The 20,394-nt window shown below is 48.6% G+C and overlaps 1 protein-coding gene across 5 annotated transcripts; it reads left to right on the top strand.

Moving 5' to 3' along the window:
* Positions 1 to 432: 432 nt before the first annotated feature.
* On the top strand, positions 433 to 20,351 carry PHC1 (polyhomeotic homolog 1). Of its 5 annotated transcripts, none has more exons than XM_055394594.2 (15): positions 433 to 760; positions 3,561 to 3,718; positions 4,875 to 4,985; positions 6,077 to 6,157; positions 6,735 to 6,884; positions 7,778 to 7,933; positions 11,851 to 12,346; positions 13,984 to 14,750; positions 15,290 to 15,437; positions 15,689 to 15,900; positions 16,609 to 16,723; positions 17,387 to 17,495; positions 17,696 to 17,846; positions 18,388 to 18,619; positions 19,377 to 20,351. In XM_055394594.2, the coding sequence occupies exons 2-15, from the start codon at positions 3,605 to 3,607 to the stop codon at positions 19,529 to 19,531; spliced, it is 2,997 nt and encodes a 998-aa protein (XP_055250569.2). In that variant the 5' UTR covers positions 433 to 760; positions 3,561 to 3,604; the 3' UTR covers positions 19,532 to 20,351. The 5 variants fall into 5 exon arrangements, with proteins under 5 accessions (XP_055250569.2, XP_055250570.2, XP_055250572.2 ...); XM_055394595.2 differs by having other exon boundaries at positions 629 to 760; positions 7,802 to 7,933; XM_055394597.2 differs by lacking the exon at positions 6,735 to 6,884 and having other exon boundaries at positions 629 to 760; positions 7,802 to 7,933.
* Positions 20,352 to 20,394: the final 43 nt, after the last annotated feature.

Here is a 20,394-nt window from a genome sequence, read left to right as displayed (position 1 = left end):
TAGCTTGGCTTTCCCCCGCTCAGCCTGTTAGTCCCTTTGATCCTTTCTTTCTATCCCTTATTCCCAGAAGCTCCAGAAAATACCTTCTTTTCCCCCCTTTTTCACGTCACTTCCCTCCCTTCCCTCCTTTGCTGAGAGAGATGAGTTTCCCCCGCTAGAGGCCACCACTTTCTCGGTTTCTTCCCTCCCACCGACGAGCAGAGCTCGGAGAGAAAGAAGCGAAAAAAAGAGGAGAAAGAGCGAGAGGGGAAAAAAAAAAAACCCCGAGGCCTCGAGCGCGGAGGCCCGGCAGCGGCGTCGCCATGGCAACGGGCGCCGGCAGGAAACGAGGGACGCGCGGGAGGGAGGGGGGAGGCCACGGAGGGGAGGGGGAGGGACGGGGGAGGGGTCCGGCTGCCCCGGAAGCACCTCCCCGCCAGCCCCCTCCTCCGGCCGGGCCTGCAGCCCCCGGCCTGCCGCCCCCACCCTCTGCGCCCGGCAGGAAGTGACAGGCCCCGCAGCGAGCCCCGGAGGCCTGGCGGAGCCGCGGCCGGCCCGCACCCGGAGCGGCGGGAGGGGCGGGGAGCCGCGGCCGCGCCGGGCGCCTCCCACCCCGCCCTCGGCGCCCCCGCCCCTCCAGGAAGGGGAGGAGGCGAGGGGAGCCCGCCGCGGAGGCCGAGCGCGCCCCCCGCCCGGCCCGGCGCCCGGGGACCCCGGCACGTGAGGTGGACGCCCCCCGCCCCTATCCCGGGAGCGCCCGGGTGCGGGAGCCAGGCGCGAGGTAAGCGGGCGGCTGCGGCGGGGCAGGGGCAGGACCTCCGGGGGCTTGGCCGCGCGGGGCTGTTTCTGCAGCCGCCGCGGGCTGTGGAACGCCCCAGGTACCTCCCCCGGCGTCTTTCCCTGCCTACCTCTGGCGCTCGCCCTGCGGTCCTTCGCTCCGCCGCCCGAGCCTCTAGCTCTTCTATTCATTTTCGCCGTGCTCACTGCTGTCCGTCCGTCACCCTAGTTGCTCCTGACCGCTCCTTCTCTCATTCATTTTCCGTCCTCTGACTTTGGCTCTCCCATCCAAGCGTGCCGTCTACTTCTCTCCTTGCTTTTTTCTGGTCCCCTGGGTTCCTCAGCCTCCCAATTCCTCGATTTCTGTCTCCTTCCTGCCTGTCTCCCCGCTATCAGTAAGCACACTTCTCCGCTCACTTGGGGTCGGTTCACTCCTGGCACCACCGCTGTGTTAGCCCCCCTTCTCCCGGGGGGTTGATTCCTCTTGGGAACTCGTTCTCATCAAGGTTCTAGATACAAGGACCCCGGGGGGCGTCTACTCTCCTAATTCTTCAGATGGCTTCCATTTCTGTGGCACAGTCTCCCCCAAACCCACCCCCTTCTCCTGCCCCCTTTCTATCTCTGCCCCATCTTTCCTGGGAGGCAAGAGTTTCATGCTTGGGAAAATTGATTTCCTCCAACTCTTGGCTCAGGAGGCCCGGTACCTGGTACACTTCAATATCTTCCTCTAGCTCCTTTCCAAAGATCTGCTCCAACCCAGCCACACCCCCCACAAATATCTTTCAGGATGACCCCAGTTTTGTGATTCCGGGGACCTCTATGGTTCAGCTTTTCATGCTTTCTCTTCAGTTGAATTCTGAAAATTTAAATTGACTGTGCCTCCCAGAGTTTCTGTTGTCTTCATTTTCTGTATTTGATTTTACAGCCCTGACACTGAGCACAAATGAATAGATTTATGTGCCTGGGATCCAGGAATCCTGGTTTTGATGACAGTTTCTCCTGATTTTGTTTAAGACTTTAAACTGGTCTCTTTTCTCTTTTATATTTCACAACCTGAAAAATTATTAAGACTACCGTTCTGGGGGGAGATGGGGATCATATAGTTTATTAGCCTTTTCATCTACGAAGGGGATTCATGTCCCCTCTAGCTAGTAAAGGGGGGTCTCCTCTCTCTGAGTCCAGTGAACTAAGTCCGGTTGTCTGTACAACTATGCCGTGCTGCCTCTAATGCTTACCCACTTTTTTTCCTCCACATGCTGATAATGAGGATTCATGGGTCTGTATCTGTTTAGTGCTTTGATATTTGGACAAAAGATGTGGGGTGAAGATAGAGTAGACTTGAAGCCAGTGTGATTTCTCCTGTGTACTTCGTGGGTTATATCCATGTTTGCAATGACATTTGCTCTTCCTGAACAACTGATTTCTTGGAGGATAAGGATGCAATCAGATTATAACTGGTGGACCCGTAAGAAATCTCCCCAACTCTAATTTCCAAGGCCAAGCAGTTTGATTTTATTCACTTTCTTTGTTTTGGATGGTATCATTAAAATGGATTCACTATTGACACACCTTAGCAGATATTCTGATTTGATGTTTACATTCCTAAACCAAATTGTGCTTTGCTGACCTCATATTTACAGTGGCTCCTCCATGCCTCAAAAGTAGAGAAAAAATAGTACTTAGAGTTAGCAAAAGAAGGGGACAAAAAAAAAAAGAACCAAAGAAGCTTATTGTCATTTAATGCTGCTTTGATGGCATGTTTCTTACTTCTCATCTGTTTCTTTGCTGTGTTCTTAGCAATGTTTTCATGTGTTCTTTGCAAATTTTAGAGTAGACCGCAGAGGATAAATTCTGGCTACTTTAGTGGACTAAAACGTTGAATCTTTCTTTCTTGAAGATTTGATTGCTGTCTTTACTATGTTTAATACCAGTAAGTCATTTGTTACAGTGATGTGTTATATTTACTTGGCAATCCTTCTCTGCATCCAGAGGAACTGAGGTACAAGAAGATAAAGTTTCACGGCCAAGGTGTTACTAGTAGCCCCAGCTCCAGCCAGGCAGCTGTTTGGGTGGGATGGGCTATAGGCTAGCTCTTCTACCTCCCAGTTTTATGACTTTCTCTGTTGCTTCGGTAATTTCTGTAACATAAGCCCCTCCTCCATAGAATGAAGACAATGGGTACTCAAAGTGAACGGCCTTAACCACAGATTGTTTTTGAAGACTTGTGTCCTAGTGTAAAGATTTGATACTTAACTAGGACTACTTCCTTAACCTCTGAAAACCTCATTTGCACAATTGTAAAGTGAAGATAATTGTATTTACCATAAAGCACTGATAAATAATGGAGGTGAAGGGCCTAGCCCAGTGAGAGGAGGCACCTAGTGACTTCTCTGTACATTGTGGCCCTTGTTAAGGTGAGGCTGATAATGATGTTGCCTGTGCAGATAAAAATGAGGTAACAGTAAGTTTTAAATGGTACGATTTTAGACTGTTTCAAAGTGTGATGGGGATATAAAATAGCCTTACTCTTATAAGGAACCATCTTACATTCAGGCCATTTTCTTTTTAATGACAGCCAGGAGGGAATATGTAAAAGTTGTTTCTTTTGAGACATTGCTTAGTTTCAAAAGATGGTGTGGGGAAGATATGGTGATAAGTGTATTGAAGATTTGATCTTTATTAAAACAGAGCAATCATGGCTTCTGGAAGAAAAGGAAGGTTCTTCGGTAACTTGAATAAATAGTAATATGAAATAGTCATTTGAGATCAGGTGCACATTTTAACCCGTTGCTACTTCCATCTAGGTCTGGAGTCAGAGCGCCAGCCGTGGGGACCCTGGACCTCTATCATGGAGACTGAGAGTGAGCAGAACTCCAACTCCACCAATGGGAGTTCTGGCTCTGGGGGCAGCTCTCGGCCCCAGATTGCTCAAATGTCACTGTATGAACGGCAGGCCGTGCAGGTGAGGCTCAGCACTGAGGGGCTGTGAGCATTGGCTTGGGGTGGGCAAGGATGCAGGAAGATAATCACCCTTGGTTTCTTTCCAGCAAACTGGCCAAGTACGATCAGGTGATGACAAAGGTCCCTTGCAGGTCTGAGAACCTTTGGGCTTTATAACAGTTTGAGCAAGCAGGCAGAACGATATATCAGTCTTTAAGGTTTTTATATCATTCAGTTCATGTTGCTAAATTCTCACTAACCGTTTGTCTTCAAGGATTGTCAGGTTTTTATTTTTGGGTCTTTCTTGAAAATCACCCTGGGTAGTGGAAGTTAAGAACCCCAACTATTTCGGCTCCTGGAAAGAAAAAAAAGGAGTGCAGTTTTGGCTTTGAAGTTAACACCAAAACTGAATTACCAATACTGTCTTTATAAACACCTGTTAGCATTATACTGGTAGATATATAAAAAGTAGATGTTTAAAAATTCCAATTACTTGAAAATTATACTTGGTACAGCCTTCACAGTCATTGTTTATTTTATTTTTCATCATTTTCAACCCTTTAGGGCCCTGTCGGGCTTCCTTGGTGGCTCAGTGGTAAAGAATCAGCCTGCCAGTGCAGGAGATGCAAGAGACATGGGTTTGATCCCTGGGTTGATCCCGTGGAGAAGGAAATAGCAGCCCACTCCAGTATTCTTGCCTGGAGAATTCCATGGACAGGGGAACCTGGCAGGTTGTAATCCATGGGGTTGAAAAGAGTTGGACACGACTGAGCATGCACACAGGCAGGGCTCTTTCACCTTTACTGTGTCCCTAGATTGTGGTCTTTTATTTTCTTCTTTTTACATTAATCAACATTCCATTTATTTTCAACCAGTTTAGTCCTAATTCTTTGTTATATCAGGTATTTCCAGATTCCATTTTGGGAAATACAAGTTCATGTGAGATTATACTGCTGTATTTTTCAATTGTGTCCCTACTTTTTAAGGACTACAGGAACTCACTGGTTCTAATATAAAAATGGACATCTCAGATGTTGACAGGCTAACCAGATACCCATCTTTTCCTTTGTTTCTCTCCTCCCCATGTGTCCCTTTCCCAGGATCCCAGTGATTTCCACAGTATCAGAGTTAGGAGTGGTTCATCCCAAGTTGATTGATTCCCTTCTCTTTCTCCCTAGGCTCTGCAGGCACTGCAGCGTCAGCCCAACGCGGCTCAGTATTTCCACCAATTCATGCTCCAGCAGCAGCTCAGCAATGCCCAGCTGCATAGCCTGGCTGCCGTCCAGCAGGTGAGAGGTCAGCAGCCAGCTGGCCCAGGAGGGAGGGGACAGGCGGTACAGGTGGGTCGGGACACACCACACCCTCCACTGAGCCAGGCTGGGAACAGTGTCCTGTGCCTCCTGTCCTCCTGCAGGAGGATGAGTGGACCTCGGTGTGCGGGCTCACAGTAAGAGTCGTGGGAGAACTGCCTTTAGAGGCAGCACGGCTGTGTGCCAGCCCGGCACTGTCCAGTGTAGTAGCCGTTTGCCACAGGTAGCTGTTGAGCACTTAAAATACAGCTTGTCTGGGACTTCCCTGGTGGTCTAGTGGTTGAGATTCTGCCTTGCAGTGCGGGAGATGAGGGTTCAATCGCTGGTTGGGGAAGTAAGATAGCATACAGCTTGCAGCAGCTAAGCCGACGCTGTAGTTTACTGATACCACATGCCACCACTAGAGAGTCTGGGCCGCAACGAAAGATCCTATGTGACCAACGAGGACTATGAGTACTGCAACTAAGGCGGGACCCTGCCAAATATTTTAGAAAATCCATCTTCTTAAAAAAAAAAAAACTAAACAAATGCAGCTAGTCCAGATGGAGGTATGGGAGAAGATTTTGGATTTCAGAGACATTTTAGTTTGAAACAGTTCAGTAGTTCGTTTATGTTGGTATGTGTTAAAATGAGACAGATCAGCTTGAATAAAGTAAATTTTTAAAGTTTACTTCTCCTGTTTCTTTTCACTCTTTGAAAAATGTTCATATTAGAAAATGATATAGGTGACTCACCTTACGTTTGTATCGATCGGGCAGCTCTGGGCTGGACTTAGCAGTGACTCCTGATGTGACCTGATCAAAGGTTCTTCTAGCTAAAAGGAAGCAGGAGAAAGAGCACGGGCTGCCTCCTGCCCTGGGGCGGGTTGTGTGGGAGTCATGGGGTTAGCGTATGTAGTAACGTCAGGGTGATTGACGTAGTGAACACACTTGTCCTTGCTCCATAGTAGAGGCTCACTGCCCTTACCTGAAATCTCAGTTATAGTTTGTGCCTGTGATTTGTCCCTGGAAGATTCAGAGCCTTTGCCTTCGTTGTCTCTGCTTTCCCTTGTCTTCTTTGCCCCCTAACAGGCCACAATTGCTGCCAGTCGGCAGGCCAGCTCCCCAAACACCAGCACTGCACAGCAGCAGACCACCACCACCCAGGCCTCCGTGAGTACTGCCTGTCCCCACCGAGGGGCTTTCCTCCCTGGGTCTGTGTCTTTCAGTTAAATTCTTGGGTTTGCCAACATTCAGATTTTTCTGTAAGATATTTCGGGAAACCTGAGTGCACTTTTTGGCCAACCCAATACTTTGTGCCACTGATCTGAGAGTGTTTATTTCACCATTGATGTTATTTACTGATCATGTGTCGATAATATCAGTAAAAGGGAGAATAACCAGAATGGATCTGTAGAGGTGTCTTAAGGAAGAAGAAAATCCTGGGCAGGAGAAATCAAAGGGTCCCAAGGGCTAATAGTTGGATCCTTGACTGAGAAGTGGAATCTGTTCCATTTCGTCCTTTGCTCCTCGGCTCTCACTCTGGTGATTAGGACCTGGTTTCTGTACTTTGCTGATAGCCTTCAGAGGCTGGGATGACAGGTGTGGGTGGTAAGGTGTTCATTTCCTCCTGACTCTGTGACGGTGAGACGCTCTCTTTTGCTGCTGTCACTCTGAGTTTGTCAGTCATGTCTATTTCCTTGTGTCTCTTCCCCCATCCTTAGTCCTGGTTCCCTTCTGTGCCACACAGATCAATCTGGCCACCACGTCGGCCGCCCAGCTCATCAGCCGGTCCCAGAGTGTAAGCTCTCCCAGTGCTACCACTTTGACCCAATCTGTGCTACTGGGGAACACCACCTCCCCACCCCTCAACCAGTCCCAGGCCCAGATGTATTTACGGGTAAGCCACAGCCACCATTGTCACAGGGGCATAATTGTTCTCTGACTTGTTGAGTGAAAGCCTTTTTTTTTTTGGCTGCACCATGTACCTTTCAGGATGTTAGTTCCCCAACTAGGGATTGAACCCAGGCTCAAGTCTTAACCACTGGACCACCAGGAAATTTCCCAGAGTGAACGCTGTTTTATGTCATCATGGTTGAAAGTGAAAGTTGTTCAGTCGTGTCTGACTCTTTGTGATCCCATGGGCTATACAGTCCATGGAATTCTCCAGGCCAGAATACTGGAGTGGGTAGCCTTTCCCTTCTCCAGGGGATCTTCCCAACTCAGGGATCAAACCCAGGTCTCCCGCACTGCAGGCGGATTCTTTACCAGCTGAGCCACAAGGGAAGCCCGTGTCATCATGGTTACCCAGATGTTTTAGGACAAGCTGATCTGCTTCCTATGCCTGACTTACCTCTAGATGTGACGCTCAGTGTTCACAGGTAGCTTGCAAACAATTGAGATCCTAAGTTAGAAGATTTCACCTCAGTATTAAAGAAATTTGCACCAGATATAGTCTAATCTTTAAAGCCTTGGCTCACTTAAATCCTAAGTGTTACCTCTTGGCCTGTCTGCTTAGTATATAAATCCTTGCTCACAACTCATTGTCTCAGCCTCTTTGATGTTTGACTCTTTGTTGTCAGTGTGTAGTTTATACACGTTCCAGGTTTTCTTCGGATGATTCATCGCATGCGGAGGATGAGGGTCTCCCGGGTTGGTGTGGAAAGGGGCAGGGCTTAGCGGTTTCGTATCTTCTGTTTATTTTGTCTTGTGGTCCTTCCCTTCCATTTCTTCTCTCTCCTCTTTCTCTTGTTCTGTTTCCTCTGCTCTTCCTCTTCCTCCTCTCCTTGCCAGCCACAGCTGGGAAACCTATTGCAGGTAAACCGGACCCTGGGCCGGAATGTGCCTCTAGCCTCTCAACTCATCCTGATGCCTAACGGGGCAGTGGCTGCAGTCCAGCAGGAGGCGCCATCTGCTCAGTCTCCTGGAGTCCACACAGATGCCGATCAGGTCAGTGGCGACCACTCGACCTGGCGGACGGGCCCTGGGGAGGGCGAATGGAGTGGTCTTGGACCAGGGACCACCCTTTCACCCCATTACCACTTTTCAGAATCCTTTTTTTCCCCCCATTCCTCAATTTCTGTAGAACTTGAATCCCTTACATCTTTTTAGTTATTTGAATTAGGAAGGGAAGTAGACTCGACTGAAAACAGCCCTGTGGATATGGGAAGCCACCTCCTTTTTTTAAAAAAAAAGCTTTTTTATATTGGAGTATAGCTGATAATGGTGTGATAATTTCAGGTGGACAGCAGAGGGACTCAGCCATACATATATGTGTATCCATTTTCCCTCCAAACTCCCCTTACGCAGGGAAGCCTTATTCTTAATTCAGAACCGGTGTCCCTGCCCTCCTTTTAGCCCTCCGTAGCTCAGTTTTATTCAGGAAGTCTTAGTTCCCTCTCCTTGCAGTACTCTCTGGAAGATAAGGAATGGTGGAGGGAATTCTGATTAGACAGACATCAAGCTGAGTTGCTGGCAGAACCCTTGATTTCTTCTCTATGAGTTACTATAGCTTTCAACCTGTAGCAGTCTGTTTCTCTCAAAGGTGTTCCCAGTATAATCTTCCTCACCAGTGTGTTTTCTGTGCCTTATCTCAAACAAAAATATATATGTAGAGAGCAGTGTTTTAGCTTCTTTTGCATGGCATACAAACGGGTCTCATGGTACTTATTTCATTCTTTTAGTTTTTATCAGTCAGCAAGTGAACACTGAGCTCTGCATTTCAGAGAACTTGAGCAGATTCTTAAAGGATGGGTGGCATTTGATTTGGAATAGTGTGAACACTAGAGAGAGAATAGCATGTGTCAAAGCCTGACTCAGATATGTGACTGTGAGTTGGAGATGAGTGAATAAACTGGAGACAACAAGCCTGTGGCAGGAAAGGGCATTGTTAAGGACAAGTCTGAAAGCCACGTGACTTCGTAGGTAGCAGTGGCACTGCTGACTTGAACAGCAGATTAAGAGGGTCAGGAAGCTACTTGAGAAAGACTGATTTCGGAGCCTGTGCCTGGAGAAGGAAGAGAAATGAGGGAACCTGCTGAGTAACTGTTGGGGTCAGTTACAGATACGGCCTTTGGTTTAGACTATAGCAGTAGTGGTGGGGTCAGCATGAGGTAGAGCCTGCTTCCATAGCAGTTCATTCCCTTATGCATCTATTCATCAGATGTTTCTGTGTCGGTCTGTGGACGGACAGAGTAGTGGTTGGAAGTGTGAATTTTCGTTAGGGTCAATTCCAACTCTGTGACTTTCTGTGACCCCTGAAAATGGCCTAACATCTTCTTGCCACAATTTGTCTATTAAATAGCCGTTATAAAATACTTGTCCCAGGATACATTACTTGTGACAGTACTTGCCACAGGCGACATTCCTCAGCCTTGAATATAGGAACAGGAGAGGAGGGTAAAGCTGGGCTTGGGGAGTGAGTTCAGGCTTGGCAGTGGGAGGGAGCCAGCAGAGGAGAGGTGAATGAAGGGACAGGAAAGAATCGAGGAGGGAATGAGATCCTGAGCCTAGCGAGCCTTTGACAGGAGGAAGGAGAGAAGGCGGCCGGGGTGAGGGGAGAACGATGGGGGCTGACGGAGGTACGGGGCCAGGTTTGGCAGTGGGACCAGAGACGGTTTTATCATCTCTGTGGGAGTGAATGGTGAGAGGGGAAAGAGGAAGTGGTTCAGAGGTACAGGGAGAGGAGGAAACTTTTAAATAGCCATGACGGGAAGGAAGCTGATGAGAAAAATCTTCATAATTGCCAGGTAAGATGTAAGTGGCCCAGTACCCAGTCCTGATGATTTTTGTAAATCTTTCTCGAAAGCTGTTACTTCTCTTTTTTAGTACTATTGTCTGAATTCGGGTTCTTTTTATTCACCTGAATTACTCTACTAGTTTCCTAACTGGCCTCTTAATTTCAGCCTTATTTGCTTCTGTTTCTAATCCTCTCCCATTTTACTATCAGGATAAGTTTTTTTAATAAGAAGATATACATTGTTACTTTCTAAAAAAACTTTATATTTGTATCACTTTCTGAAAAAACTTTATATTTTGTATCAGAGTACAGTCTATTAACATTTGCTGTGATAATTTCAGGTGAGCAGCAAAGGAACTCAGCCATTCATACACATATATATCCATTCTCTCACAAACTTCCCTAACATTTTTAATTGTACCTCTGGCCTACAGAATTTGATGAATCATAATAATCCTTGACTCATGGCATCCTCTCATCAATGGTTCATTCATGGTCCACTTTTTAAAACATTTACTCTGTAAGTTTTAATCATGTAATAAGCTACCCCTAGCTCCAAATGGAGCTCCACTGCCTGTCCCTACTCATCCATGGTGACGTTCATTCTGATACATCCTTCCCTGTAACCCTTTTTTGTATAGCTTTACTGCCTTTACTATATTTCTCAACTGTTCTTTTTAATATGGAACATTTCAAACATACAAAAACAGGAAGAAATATGAATCTGTAAGTGCTTCACCATCCAACTTCAGCATTTACTGACATGTGGTCAATTTCTCCAGGCCCCTTCCCTTCATCTGTGAATTATTTAGAAGCAAGTTCCAGATACCATTTGTGTATATATATATATATATATATATAAAATATAAATTTGTATTTAAATCTATAAGGTACTTATATTGTAAATAGTCCTTTGGGGAATGTCTTCATTAAATAACTTGTCAAAATCCATCTGTATTGTTGCATGTGTCATTGTACTTTGTTTTGATTTCCATGTAATATTCCATTATGTGAATGTACTACAGTTCATTCATCCTCTCTTCTGACGGTAGCCATTTCGTTGTTTTTTAGGCTTTTGTTAGGATGAATAGTGCTGCTGTGACCGTTCTTAACATGCCTCTCGTTGTCTACAGTGAGCACTTCTCTTGTGGGACTCCTGGGTTAGAGCATGTGTGAATATTTCAACTTTAGGACAAAATGCCAAACTGTTTTCCAGAGTGGCTGCGCTCATTTACACTTTGATCAGCAGTGTTTAAGAGAATGGTTTCGACGATAGAGTTGATCGTGGTCTTTCTGATGAATATTCTTAAGTGGCTTCCTGTGATTTATTAAGAGCTTGTCATCCCTTCTCTCCACTGATACACTGGACCACTTGTGGTCTGTCAGGCACTGTGCTTGGTGCTGGGAATTTCTCATTTTAACATTCCAAACCCTTCAAGATCTGGCCTCTTTCTAGCCTCAGCCTACCTGCCCAGCTTCATTTCTTGCCATGCCCTCCAGCCTGCCCCAAGCGTAATGAAACGTTTATCATTTCCAAAAACACGGTGCTCTGTCTTGGCTCAGTGGTCTTGCACTGTTGTTACCTGTGTCTTCACACCCTTTTGGTTCTCAGCTCAGACATTGCCTGTGTTAGAATGTCTTCCCTCATGCCCTTTGTCTGAGTTACTACTCTTCCTCCTCTGCATTCCCCTAGCACTGGGTGCATGCATATCTGTGTAACTTGGTTTTCTTGTCTTCTCGAGTAGAAAGTACTCCTCAAAAGCAGGGGCTTGTGTCTTTCATCTCTGCATTCCCAGTATCCAGTGTGGTACCTGTAGCGTAGTTGGTCGTTGGTAGATGTTGAATGAACGAATGGGGAAGAAAGGGAAAGTCTGAGACATTTTGAAGGGATAAAATGACCAAACGATGACAGATTTGATAGTGAACGAAGGGACTGAGAGCAGATAGGACTTGAGAGCTCCTCTCTGGGAAGGCCTTCCCTGTGTTTGTACAGGCGAGGCTGCAGCTGAGGGGCCGTGGAGTACCTGTAGGTGTCGTCACTGCTTCCGACCCGGACATGGTAATCTTTCACTTCACTGCCCCTTGCTGCCCCACTTTCTCAGTCTGCCTTTTGCTTCCTGTCTTTCAGGTGCAGAACTTGGCCGTCAGGAATCAGCAGGCCTCCACCCAAGGACCCCAAATGCAAGGCTCTGCTCAGAAGGCCATCCCTCCTGGGGCCTCCCCTGTCTCCAGCCTCTCCCAGGCCTCTAGCCAGGCCCTTGCGGTGGCTCAGGCTTCCTCTGGGGCCTCAGGCCAGTCCCTAAACCTCAGTCAAGCTGGTGGAGGCAGTGGGACTAGCATCCCAGGGTCCATGGGTCCTGGAGGAGGCGGCCAGGCTCCTGGGGGCTTGGGGCAGTTGCCTTCCTCAGGAATGGGTGGTGGTGGGAGCTGCCCCAGGAAGGGCACCGGAGTGGTGCAGCCCTTGCCTGCAGCCCAGGCAGTGACTGTGAGTCAGGGCAGCCAGACAGAAGCAGAAAGCGCAGCGGCCAAGAAAGCAGAAGCGGACGGGACCGGTCAGCAGAGTGTGGGCATGAACCTCACGCGGACCGCCACCCCTGCTCCCAGCCAGACCCTCATCAGCTCAGGTACTCTGTCTCCTCCTGTAACGCTCTTACTCCCTCGGGGCCGGCTTGATGTCTTCAGGGTAGGGTGCGTGTCTGCCCTTCTTGCTCGTTTTGGTCCTGAAATAGTGGAAGGAAAGAGTCACATCAACCTTGTTGGTATTAGTCCAGGAGACAGGACGACAGGTAGCAGAGAGGGATCTTGTCTGTTTCCGCCAGGCGGCAGTCAGTTTACAAGTTGCCTTGAAAACTACCTTAGGTCCTGACTTCTTCAGCTTATTCCCTCTGCCCTTTCATTCACTAGGGTCTTTTCTTTCCTTTTTCAAATTTGGTTGTTTTGAGTCTTAGTTGCAGCACGTGACTGAGTGCTACAGTCTTCGTTGTAGTGCTTGGTTCTTCATTGCTGTGCACAGGCTTAATTGTCCCAAGCATGTGGGATCTTAGTTCCCCGATCAAGGATCAAACCCTCGTCCCCTGCGTTGGAAGGTGGAATCTTAACTACTAGACCACCGGGGAAGTTCCCACTCAGTTCTTTTTGAATACCTTGCTGTGTTCTAGGGAGGGTACTGGAATACATCATTGAAAAACAGACGCTTCTGCTCATGGAGCTTACAGTTTATCATAAGGGATGAGTTCTCTCCTCACACGTTTACTGTTGGCCAGTTGGCAGCGTAGAGCAGAGACTGTGTGCCTTGGAGTACTTAGGGTGAGCAGGTAGAGCCCTGCTTTAATATAGTCCAACTTGTGATCATCTGTATTTATGGTAAGGATTAAAAAGAATAAATAAGAGTAATAACCCAGGGTAGTGCTTGCTTTCAGGTTGTGGATAGTTAGATGTGTGTACACTATCTGGTAGTGTTTATTTTTGCTTCCTTGTTTCTAGTACTTTAAGTGCTGTGTATTTGAATAATGTACTCCCCAGATTTAAGAGTTACTTATCACTTGTTTTACTAACACCTAGTATGGCACTTTACAAGCTATGACACTTATAATACCAAAGTGCTTTTATGTCAGATATACTCTGGGCACTCTGGTAGGGTGTGAAGCAGGGGAGATCACATCTCCAGTGTACAGTGGAGGGAACTGGGTCAAGTCTGAGCCCACAGCGGCTGACTCTTAAAACTTCTCATGGGTGGTGACCTAAACTGATGAATCGCGGAGACCCGAGGCAGTCGTGGGAAGAGGCTGGTGTCTTTACCCCTGTGGGTACTTATTCTTCAGTGACTGTTCAGTGTGTCTCTTGTGTCAGGCCCTGGGCTGGGTTCTAGGGATGTAAAAAATGAAACGTGGACTTGGCGCTTGAGGAGCAGAATCTAATCATGAGATGAGATTAGGCCCTCCATTGTTCTTGCCGAGTGCCAAGTAACAGGATTTAAGTAAAGCAAAAAAAAAAAAAAAAAAAAAGAGATAAATGCAAGCAATTACTGAGGACTGTTACATGCTTGAGCAAAGGTGGTCTTTCCCTGACATCTTTAAGGCTGGAAATGGTCGGTAGTCTCTGACTCAGAGGAAAGAGTGTAAACCAGGCGGCTGTCAGGCCCCTCCAGCTTGCTTTCCGTTTGTAGTTCGATTCTACAACTAGGCACTGATGGGCGCCTTTGGTGATGTTGCTCATGTCCGCTCTCCCTTCCCTTTGTGCCTCCGGGGGCTCATTCCCGCAGCCACCTACACGCAGATCCAGCCCCACTCCCTGATTCAGCAGCAGCAGCAGATCCACCTCCAGCAGAAGCAGGTGGTGATCCAGCAGCAGATCGCCATCCACCACCAGCAGCAGTTCCCGCACCGCCAGTCCCAGCTTCTGCACACGGCCACGCACCTCCAGCTGGCCCAGCAGCAGCAGCAGCAGCAGCAGCAGCAGGCCACCACCCTCACTGCCCCACAACCTCCACCGGGTCCCCCGACCCAGCCGGTCCCACCGTCCCCGTCCCAGCAGCCAGCCCAGACCCTGGTCGTCCAGCCCATGCTGCAGTCTTCACCCCTGTCCCTGCCGCCAGACCCCGCCCCCAAGCCGCCCATCCCCATCCAGTCCAAACCACCGGCAGCCCCTCTCAAGCCCCCTCAGCTAGGGGCCGCCAAGATGTCCGCCGCCCAGCAGCCCCCACCCCACATCCCCGTGCAGGTGGTGGGCACCCGGCAGCCGGGTACAGCCCAGGCCCAGGCTTTGGGGCTGGCCCAGCTGGCAGCTGCCGTCCCCACTTCCCGGGGGATGCCAGGCACAGTGCCACCGGGCCAGGCCCACTTGGCCTCCTCGCCGCCTTCATCCCAGGCTGTGGGTACGCTGCAGGAATGCCCGCCCACGTTGGCCTCAGGGATGACCCTGGCCCCCGTGCAGGGGACGGCGCACGTGGTGAAGGGGGGGACGACCGCCTCCTCACCTGTGGTCGCCCAGGTCCCTGCCGCCTTCTGCATGCAGTCCGTGCGCCTGCCGGTGAGTGTTGCCCCGTGGTGTGAGCACACGTCATCCTCAGGGGACCTGAGCTTAATTTCGGAAGGGAATAAACGGTTGAGAAAGTTAGGGTATTAGTGCTTCTTCTGTAAGAGTTTAATGGAAGGTTAAGATCCTGGCATGTATTCATTCTTTCATAAGAGACATCAACCTGTATAATACCTGAATCTCGTACTCCTACATTTGCTACTGAAATTCTGTATTTTTGGATCTATACTAAGATATATTAAGATAAAGCTTTAACCACCAAAATCAGTCTTTGAAAAAACAACAATTCTCGGTTGGGCTGTGATGAGCCCGGGTCTCCAGGTCTAAGTCAGGACTAAATAATGTTGCATTTTCTTTTGTCTTGATGTAGAAATTACACTTGTTGGGAATGACCAGAAATTTTACTTTGGGACATATACACACTGGGGAATCTAGAACTTAGAAAATTTTCTTGGACAGTGTGGGAGTAATTGCGTTTCCTTATTATCCTTTGCTCATAAATCTTGTTTTCCTTCCTGTTTTTCACTTTATAGGGCAAACCCCAGACACTGGCTGTAAAGCGCAAGGCTGAGTCTGAGGAGGAGCGAGATGATGTCTCCACATTGAGTTCAATGATTCCCACGAAGACATCTCCAGTGGTAGAGAGCCCGAAGGCCATGGAGGAGAAGGGCGGTCTTGGAGGTGAGGAACGGACTTCTGCAGGACTGCCGAGTGCACAGAAATGAGAGGAAAGCTTTGATTGAGCTAAGAGTTCAGTCTGATTCATTAGAATGTGGGCCCGAACTTGGTGGAGGAGAGCTGGACACAGGGAAGCCAGGATGACTGACCAAAGAGGAGCATGTGTTACTGTGGAGGATCAGGCTGGCTTGGCTCATCGTTGGATCACTTAGGTCATCCCCTCCCCGTTCCTTAATCTCATGTTTATTTTCCAGAGAAAGCTGAGCCCGTGACCAGTGCAAATGCTAACAGCCTGAGCAGTGACATTGTAGCTTTGGCTCCCACCCCATCAGCGCCCCCTCCTTCGCTGGCCATGGTGTCCAGACAGATGGGTGACTCCAAGCCCCCCCAGGCCATTGTGAAGCCCCAGATCCTCACCCACATCATCGAAGGCTTCGTTATCCAGGAAGGAGCAGAGCCTTTCCCGGTGAGGGCAGGGCCAGAAGGTGGGGCTTTCACGTGGGGACTTGGTCTGGGGGGCTGTCTTTTCAAACTCCAGAGACTCAGAAGGCTCAGAACTATTTAATTATTAGAGAACGGTTCAGTTCTGTTGTTTGTAGGATTAGCTATGAAGAAGGGAGGGAAAGAAGAAGAAAGACTGTGTAGACCAGGAACTGAAAATAGTGGGGAGAGGAGAAGCAAAGGACAAAAGGGACCTTTAAGGCTGTTGTGGTTGTTTTTTGTTTTGGGGCCCCTTTGTATGGCATTCGGGCATTGTATAGCATTTGGGATCCTAGTTCCCTGACCAGGGACTAAACCTGGGCCCCCTGCATTTGGAGCTTGGAGTCTTAACCACTAGACCACCAGGGAAGTCTCTGATTAGGTTGTTTCATAGTGAAGAAAATTGTGGTGGAGAAGTTGAGAGACTTAGGACTTAGAACACAGGTCTCTTGTGTATTCTCTGCAGTTTAGGAAGGAAAAGGACAAAATAGGGAGCTGGGATAGGAGCTCCTTCTCCAGCAGCTTATCTGAAAAAAGCCAGCTAGAGACGCTAGATTGCCATATTGAAAATGGTTCTGTCTGCGTTGGACTTGACCATTAACTCTGAGATCCAGGCAAAGATGTGGTGAGAAGTGGTGGGGGAAGCTATAGAGAAAGGAGTTTGGCTAATGAAACTCACCTTTTTCTGGAACAGGTGGGTTGTTCTCAGTTATTGAAAGAGTCTGAGAAGCCCCTGCAGACTGGCCTCACCACAGGACTGAATGAGAATCAGTCGGGTGGTCCCTTGGGTGGGGACAGCCCTTCTGCTGGTGAGTATTCATCTAGAGACCCATCTAGGAACGAGGCTGATGGAGATGTGTCTGAGGACTTAGCGTCGAGTAGGAATTAGCTCTTTGAAGTGGGAATTATGTGAAGTTTGTCTGCATCAGAATATGTAGAATCACACAGAAGTTGTTCCCATAGGGTTAAGGGAAATTTTATCAAGCTGATCTGTTCGATTATTTACTATAAATTTTTCAAAGGATGATCTGAAATAGGCTATTTCTTAATTTCCAGTTCTCCTTATTTTAGATTCTGTAATATATATGTTAAGGAGTCTTGTTTACATTTCCCCTCCCCTGCTTTTGGAAACTTCTGTGTCTGTGTGTGTGTGTGTGAAATCTCATATCTTTCCAAGCATTAGTAATTAGTTCCTCTCTCCTGTGGAAAAGTGCAGTCCAATCTGAGACTAAGAATTATGAAGAAATTAGTCACTTAATATGGAGATCATCTGGCTTAATGTTAGGAAGCTTGTGCCATCTTGAGGGACAGGTCTTTGTGGTTTTGGATTTTGAACTTTGTTTTCGGGATTCTCAGGCTGAGTAGGTCTTTGGGGGGAGAACTAATAGTAAATAGAGTTCAGCGCTGGGCCTGAGGGTGGCCTGTGTGGCATCAGGAACCCACTCAGCCCTGCAGCGCTGCCTTGTTTTCAGAGCTAGATAAGAAGGCGAACCTCCTGAAGTGCGAGTACTGCGGGAAGTACGCCCCTGCCGAGCAGTTCCGCGGCTCCAAGAGATTCTGCTCCATGACTTGCGCTAAGAGGTACAGTAGGCCCCCGTCTCGCCCTCCTCCCTCGGACACCCCTTCCCCAGGATCCGCTCGAGACTCAGAGCTGACGTCTCCTTCGCCTTCATTTTCTTCCCCAAATTGGCCCGTAAAATCCTAGCTCACGTGTAGAGCAGGGGAGCAGGCGGTCTTCCATAGCAGCACCCCTGACCTCTTGTACGTTCCCTGACCCACAGGTATAATGTGAGCTGTAGCCACCAATTCCGGCTGAAGAGGAAAAAAATGAAAGAATTTCAGGAAGCCAACTATGCCCGCGTTCGCCGGCGCGGACCCCGCCGCGGCTCCTCGGACATCGCCCGCGCCAAGCTCCAGGGCAAGCGCCATCGAGTGAGCCACCAGTGCGGGGCGCGCTGCTGCAAACCGGGCCGTCTCCTTTCGCTCCCCCGCGGAGCAGCTCCTTCCTGGGGAAGAAGCGGGAGACCGCACCTCTGGTCTCACGTGGATCCTATCACTCCGGATCCCGAGATACAAAACCGGGCCGTCTCCTTATGCTCCCCCGCGGAGCAGCTCCTTCCCCGGGGAAGAAGCGGGAGACCGCAACTCTGGTCTCACGTGGATCCTATCACTCCGGATCCCGAGATCCCCATCTTTTTGTCTCCTCTCATCTGACTTACCTGTTGTTTCCTTGTGCCTTGTTAGAGGAGGAAAAATAGGGGAGTTGTTGCAGCAGAGGGGAACCGAGAGAGGGACACAGTTCACACTTGAAAGGCACTTGAGAGCGGACTAGTGACTTTGGGCATTTGCACGTGAAGTACAGAATACTTTACTCGTGCTGGGATTAGTTTTTCCTCTGTGCCTCAAACCCAGGGTGGGGGGAGAGAGGGAGACCTCATGATGCTTACTTATGACCTCACTGTTTTTCCTGTAGGGTCAAGAGGACTCTAGCCGGGGTTCAGATAATTCCAGTTATGATGAAGCACTCTCTCCAACATCTCCTGGACCTTTATCCGTGAGAGCAGGGCATGGAGAACGTGACCTGGGGAATCCCAACACAGCTCCGCCCACCCCAGAATTACATGGCATCAACCCTGTGTTCCTATCCAGTAATCCTAGCCGCTGGAGCGTAGAGGAGGTCTATGAGTTCATTGCTTCTCTACAAGGTATAAGAGCCTGTCCACCAGAACCCAGGTCACCTGTATTGCTTTGTTTTCCTACGGTTTTTTTGAGGCCATCCCACAGAGCTTTGTAAATGGAAACGTACAGGCTTTTAAGTATGGTATGATGAAGGTGCTGCTTTTGGTATTTATTTGGGTTACTTGTCCACAGCCTGGTTTCCCAGTTTTTCCAGGTTGACTGTCCTCTGCTAACAGGTTTCCCAGGTGGCACAGTGGTAAAGAACCGCCTGTGAATGCAGGACACGCAGGTTCGACCCCTGGGTTGGGATGATCCCCTGGAGAAGGAAATGGCAACCCACTCCACTATTCTTACCTGGAGAATCCCATGGACAGAGGAGCCTGGTGGGCTATGGTCCATGGGGTCAGACAGGACTGAGCATGTATACACGCAGGCACTTGACAAGGGATAGTGTTCTCCAGAAAGGAAAACCATCCTACCCTCCTTGCTATTTTTTCTGAATTTTGGGCCCTTAAAGATGGCATGAAGGCTGATTTTCTTGCCAGTGTCAAAGAAAACATATTTTGTATGTCTCCCTTCCCTTCCTCAAGTTACTTGAACAGCTTAGTTGGTGGAACACCTTAGTTCTTTTATCTTGGCTTTTTTTAAAAAAACAGCTAGTTGCTCTGGTTTCATTTTGCTTCCATGTCTTGCCATCTCAGGCCACTGTGTCACTGGATTTAGGACAGGTACTTTTGGTGCTACCACGTAGCTTCTCACACATACCCCACCATTTCTTCCTAGGCTGCCAAGAGATTGCAGAGGAGTTTCGTTCCCAGGAGATTGATGGACAGGCCCTCTTATTACTTAAAGAGGAACATCTCATGAGTGCCATGAACATCAAGCTGGGTCCTGCCCTCAAGATCTGTGCTAAGATAAATGTCCTCAAGGAGACCTAAGGTGGCCCTCTTGCACAAACCAGCCTAAGGCAGACACTCCCCACCGTCCAGGTTATAACCTGGTGTCAGCAGAGACTCCACGAGGAAGACAGAGCTGTGCTGTCTTCTGCAGGAGGGGATCACCGAGACAGGGAAGAACCGTGCAAGAACTGGTCGCTGGTGCTACATGGTGGCAGCTTTGACATTTCTCTGGGTTTTATTTTTTAAATCTTCACAATTCTCACCTACCCTAATCCAATCTTTGTGAAAGAGGCAGTCTAGAGAACTAGGACTGCTTGGCCTTATCTCGGCGTGGAGTGTCTAGCCAGGGTCTGAATTCTCCAGGAGGAGGAGGAGGAATGTAGTGTGGCGAGGCAAGAAAATGTGTGGACTGTAGGTGTGCCTCAGCAGCGGCGGCGGGGGAATTTTCCAGCTCGTGTGACACAAGTAGCAAAACCTGGTCCTCCCTCTTCCCTCTGGCTCCTCCCAACCGTAGCTGTGGCCGACTTCCATTGTCACTCCCTTAGTGTTGGACATTTTCTCCTGCATCCTCACTGGCCAGTGTAGGGACTGGGTTGCCATCATTCTGATTTGCTGCAGGGACTAAAAGTATTGGGTACACGTGTGGCTGTCATCATTCTTTCTGCACCCCCCTGCTCCCTTCCAATTTATCTGTTGTCTTCTACCCTACTTTTCAACTCTGCTCTGTCCTATAGCTTTATAAAGCAGGAGCGCTTGGGGCTGAGGTCAGGAGTAGAAGGACCTGCCTTGGGCGCTATTCCTTGTACAACAAAAATATTAAATATTTTTTTTCCTCCTCAGTAAAAGGATGAAAATTGGTCTCAGTTGTCTTCTTACTCCATCATTCCAGTGTATCTACTGGT

The sequence above is a fragment of the Moschus berezovskii genome, chromosome 6, assembly GCF_049115385.1.
Source record: "Moschus berezovskii isolate FMDL1 chromosome 6, NW_MosBer_1.0, whole genome shotgun sequence".
In the NCBI taxonomy this organism is placed as follows: domain Eukaryota; kingdom Metazoa; phylum Chordata; class Mammalia; order Artiodactyla; family Moschidae; genus Moschus; species Moschus berezovskii.
This window is presented reverse-complemented; position numbering and strand designations above follow the sequence as displayed.

Excerpts from the sequence above, each read along its gene's own strand:
- PHC1 (XM_055394594.2), top strand. The coding sequence starts at position 3,605 with ATGGAGACTGAGAGTGAGCAGAACTCCAACTCCACCAATGGGAGTTCT. Across the intron at positions 6,158-6,734 it reads CCACCACCACCCAGGCCTCC|ATCAATCTGGCCACCACGTC; the intron begins GTGAGTACTGCC and ends TGTGCCACACAG. Across the intron at positions 17,496-17,695 it reads TCCATGACTTGCGCTAAGAG|GTATAATGTGAGCTGTAGCC; the intron begins GTACAGTAGGCC and ends CCTGACCCACAG.